This window comes from Cygnus olor, chromosome 1 (assembly GCF_009769625.2).
Source record: "Cygnus olor isolate bCygOlo1 chromosome 1, bCygOlo1.pri.v2, whole genome shotgun sequence".
Taxonomy (NCBI): Eukaryota; Metazoa; Chordata; class Aves; order Anseriformes; family Anatidae; genus Cygnus; species Cygnus olor.
The window spans coordinates 130297600-130301611 of record NC_049169.1 but is presented as its reverse complement, the minus strand read 5'-3'; the positions used below and the strand labels follow the sequence as shown (position 1 = coordinate 130301611).

General features: G+C 50.9%; 1 protein-coding gene across 1 annotated transcript; it reads left to right on the top strand.

The window, feature by feature from the left end:
- The first annotated feature begins 615 nt into the window (after positions 1-615).
- Positions 616-2231, top strand: TMSB4X (thymosin beta 4 X-linked). Its single transcript, XM_040533645.1, has 3 exons — positions 616-767; positions 1365-1478; positions 1776-2231. Exons 2-3 carry the CDS (start codon positions 1379-1381, stop codon positions 1808-1810), a joined length of 135 nt encoding a protein of 44 aa, XP_040389579.1. The 5' UTR covers positions 616-767; positions 1365-1378; the 3' UTR covers positions 1811-2231.
- Positions 2232-4012: the final 1781 nt, after the last annotated feature.

Below are 4012 nucleotides of genomic sequence, written 5' to 3'. Positions count from 1 at the left end.
ACGGCACGGCCGCGCTCGCTTGGTCTCCTTTGCAGCAGGCTTGCAAGGACAGCGATGGGGTTTTTCTCTCCCTGCAGCCGGAGATTGGGGGAGGGAGTGGAGGCTCCCGGAGCTCGTAAAGGACCGAGCGGTTCGCATTTGCCTCCGAAATGAGGAAATCCGAGTAACACGAGCAGCCGGCAGATATTGCCCAACCCGCGGGAAAGGGGCACCCCGGGGGCTGAGGGAAAAGCTCCCCAAAGCTCCCACCCGGCCCCGGCCCCGGCCCCGGCCCTGCCCCATTCCCGGTCCCTGCCCCGTTTCTGGTCCCTGCCCCAGCCCCGGTCCCGGTCCCGGTCCCAGCGTCGGGGCAGGGCGGGGGCCGGGAAGCTGTGGGCAGCGGCCGCCCCCTCCGGGGCGCCCCCCCGGGGGCCGGGGCGGTCGTGGGGGACGTGTGTCTGTCTGTCTGTCTGTCTGTGTGCGTGTGTGTGTGTGTGTCAGTGTGTGTGTGTGTGTGTGTGTGTGTATGTGTGTGTGCTGGGGGAGGGAGGGCTGGGCGCTGGGGGAGGGAGGGGAAGGAAGCAAAGGCGGGGGGGGGGGGAAGGAAAAAAAAAAAAGAGAGAGAGAGAAAAAGGCGGAAAGCGGCAAAATGGTTAGCGGATGACATCACCGCCATTTGCATAGGCGCGGGGATAAAACCGCCCCGCCAGCGAGCGCCCTTTATACTGGCGTGCGGAGCGGCGGCGGCAGCGAGCGGCGGGGCTGAGCATCACCGCGCGGCGACACCGGTGGGTCCCGCCGCCCCCCCGGCCCCGGCAAGGCCACCCAGGGGCCCTGGACGGTGCCCCCCCCGGGGGAGACCGCGGGCAGGGCAGGGCAGGGCGCGGGGGCTATTGTCCGGGGGGGGCTATTGTCTGGAGGGGGGCTATTGTCTCGCAGGCAAGCCGCTGCAGGGCGGTGGCGTGCGACCCGCCAGCCGCCTTCGTTGCAGCCCGGCGGCTTTAGTTTTAAATTATTATTATTTTTTATTTTTTATTTCCTTATCGAGTTAAAAACCCGGCGGGAGCCGGGCGCTGTCCTTCTATTGTGCTCCACAGCCTGCAGATCCTGGGAGCTGCCACGGGCCGGGGCTGGCGGCGAGCTGCAAGCAGCTGGGATGCTGGACTGATTTTTTTTTCTTATTACTATTTATTTTTATTTATTGCACGCCGGGGATTAAGCGCCTGAATTTCGGCGTGCGTTGAGCTTTTGGCTCCAGCGGCGGCGCCCCCCGGGTGGATGGCGCTGGCCGCCTTCGGGGCGCGGCCCCGCTAGGGTCGGGGGGGGCCCTGGGGGGGTCCGGGAGCCCCGTCCGGGGGTAACGGGCTCTTCTCTTGTGCGCGCAGAGTCACCTGCCAACATGTCCGACAAACCAGACATGGCCGAGATCGAGAAATTTGACAAGTCCAAATTGAAGAAGACAGAGACGCAAGAGAAAAACCCCCTGCCTTCAAAAGAAAGTGAGTGGAGGGGGGGCGGGGAGCGGGGGGGGTTGGGAAGGGGGGGGTGAGGCGGGGAGGAGACAAAGAGGGGCGGCGGGCGCGGGGCCGGGCGGGGCGGGGCGGGGCGGGGGGGGATGCGCGGCTCTGCCCAGCCCGAGCCCCCCCTCGACACCGGGTAGCGCTTCGTGAGGATCCATCTGGGTTTCCATTTTGATAAATCCCCCTTCACGAGCCATAGAAACTGTCCGACGGCTGCGTTTTTCAGGTTCACGGTCTTTATTGCTCCTTTTCTGTTTTTCTTTTCCCCCTTTTTAGCAATTGAACAGGAGAAGCAAGCGGGTGAATCGTAATGAAATCTGCCCTTCCAAATTATGCACTGTACATTCCACAAGCATTGCCTTCTTATTTTACTTCTTTTAGCTGTTTAACTTTGTAAGATGCAAAGAGGTTGGATAAAGTTTAAAATGACTGTACTGCCCCTTTCACATCAAAAGAATAGAGAGAACTACTGACACTGAATGAAGGCGCTGCCTTTCCCTCTGCCTGTCTGGCTTTGGTCCTGGTGGCATGAAAGAGCTTGCATGTTGATGAAAGAAGAACTTGGGTGGGACTACAGTAAACTAGAGTAACACACGAATAAATGCAAAGCTGTACCAAGGTCCTGCGAGCTGTAAAATGCAGTTAATCGAGTGCCATTTTTTTTTTGTTCAAATGATTTTAATTATTGGAATGCACAATTTTTTTAATATGCAAATAAAATGTTTTAAAACCTGGATGGTATTTATGTCCTCTGTTTGGAGAACCGTACCAAAGGATATGAAGCTTAAAAGCCGGTACTGAGACACGGGATGCTAGAAAGCCTTTGGAGAGGATTCAAACCTCAAATCACCATTCTCAATTTTTTTGATATACGCTCTCACCAGTAGATAAATTTGCGTGCCTTGAAGCTAGCCTTTAGAAAATTTCAGTTAAAAATTGCGTGTCTTAAAATTTGTTGTCATGTGAGTATATCACTTTAAATATTTCTTCTTTAATAATTAATGTAGAGATTGATAAAGGCAAAAATTTGGCTATTTTTCTTGCTTTGCCCCACCCATAGCATAGTTCTCTTAGTAAGAAGCTTTCTGTTTTGCTGAACAGATTCAACGCTGGTTGTATAAATCCATAGTTTGTTTAATTAATAATTAAGGCTTGTTCTGCTGATACAGTATTTAAAGGAAGAAGTAACTTGAATTTTCATTCCATGATTGAACATCAGCTTTTTAATATTCTAAAGTAATTTTAGTGGATGGTGCCCCATGCATATTAAAATCATTTTACTAAAGTGTTAGTCATGTTTGGAGCATTTTTATGATCTCTTTAAAGCTATTTGATCTTAAGAATTGGTATCAAAGAATATAAAGCTACAGTTTCTCTCCTAATTCAAAACTAACCATTTGGGGGCAAAAGCTTCACAGTAATTTGCAAAATCAGGATTATGATAAAAAATGCTATGCAAATAGCAACACTGCGCTGCTATGGCAGTTCATTCAGGCCTGGGACACTTTTTGGTCATTTTTCATGCTCATATAACTGGGTAAAATCAACCAGAAAGGTCAGTAGGAGTTGACTTTAGTAGTCATGATTTAGTTTTTTTTCTTGTGACTTTGTAGTGAAAAATACGTAATGTTATGGGAAAAGCTGTCAGATAGGCCTATAGCAGGGTGGTGAGTGTGGTTCTTCAGAGCCCTGGTTGTATCTTCAGGGGTTGAGCCTCTAGTCATTTCAGCCTGTGCCTATAAAGCAAAACCAGTCCCTCTGGGCAAGTCTGGGTTATGCTGGGTCTGCTTTGAGGAGGTCACGTAGATTCGGGGATCTGACTAGCAACAAACTTTGTCCTTGAGTGAGGACATCAATGAGGGTGGTGGAGCTGCCCTGCTTGGAGGCTTGGTGGATGTCCATGCAGCTGGAGGAGGAGGCAGCCCTGGGGTGCTGTGTGCTTGCGGCACAGTCCCTGGCCCCCCAGCAACGGAAAACTTGCAGAACTGAGTGTTTGATGGATGATAAGCTAGGATTCCTGCTTGAGATGTTTTGAAGCAGTCCATGGGAAGATTTTGGATGTCCTGATTGCAGAAGGGCCTTGCAGTAGCTTAAGCCAATGAGCTGAAGACTGAAATGAACCTTTTCTTGTGATTGTATTAAAATTTCATTTTATTCCCCATATATAGTGGGAAAAGCACAGCAAACTAAGCTGAGTTTCTGAAAAGACAATTAAACGATCAGCTTGCAGCCACTGATCTTAATCAGGAAACACAGGATGTAACATGACTAAATTCAGAAGCATTACGGTCTGAACTGTACGTGCGCAAGTGAGTAGAGGTGAGCGCATGCTTACGGTGGATTCACTTATGTGAAGGAAACCAAAGCAATGCATCTCTGGAGGAAGCAGAGCAGTAGACATACATAGCTCTTTGTAAGTCAATGAAAGTGTGTTGCTGTCAGACAGCACAGCTCAGTAAACCAGGAAGAAGATACAAGGCTTGTGCAAGTTCAACTGGATCAGAGGACAGAGC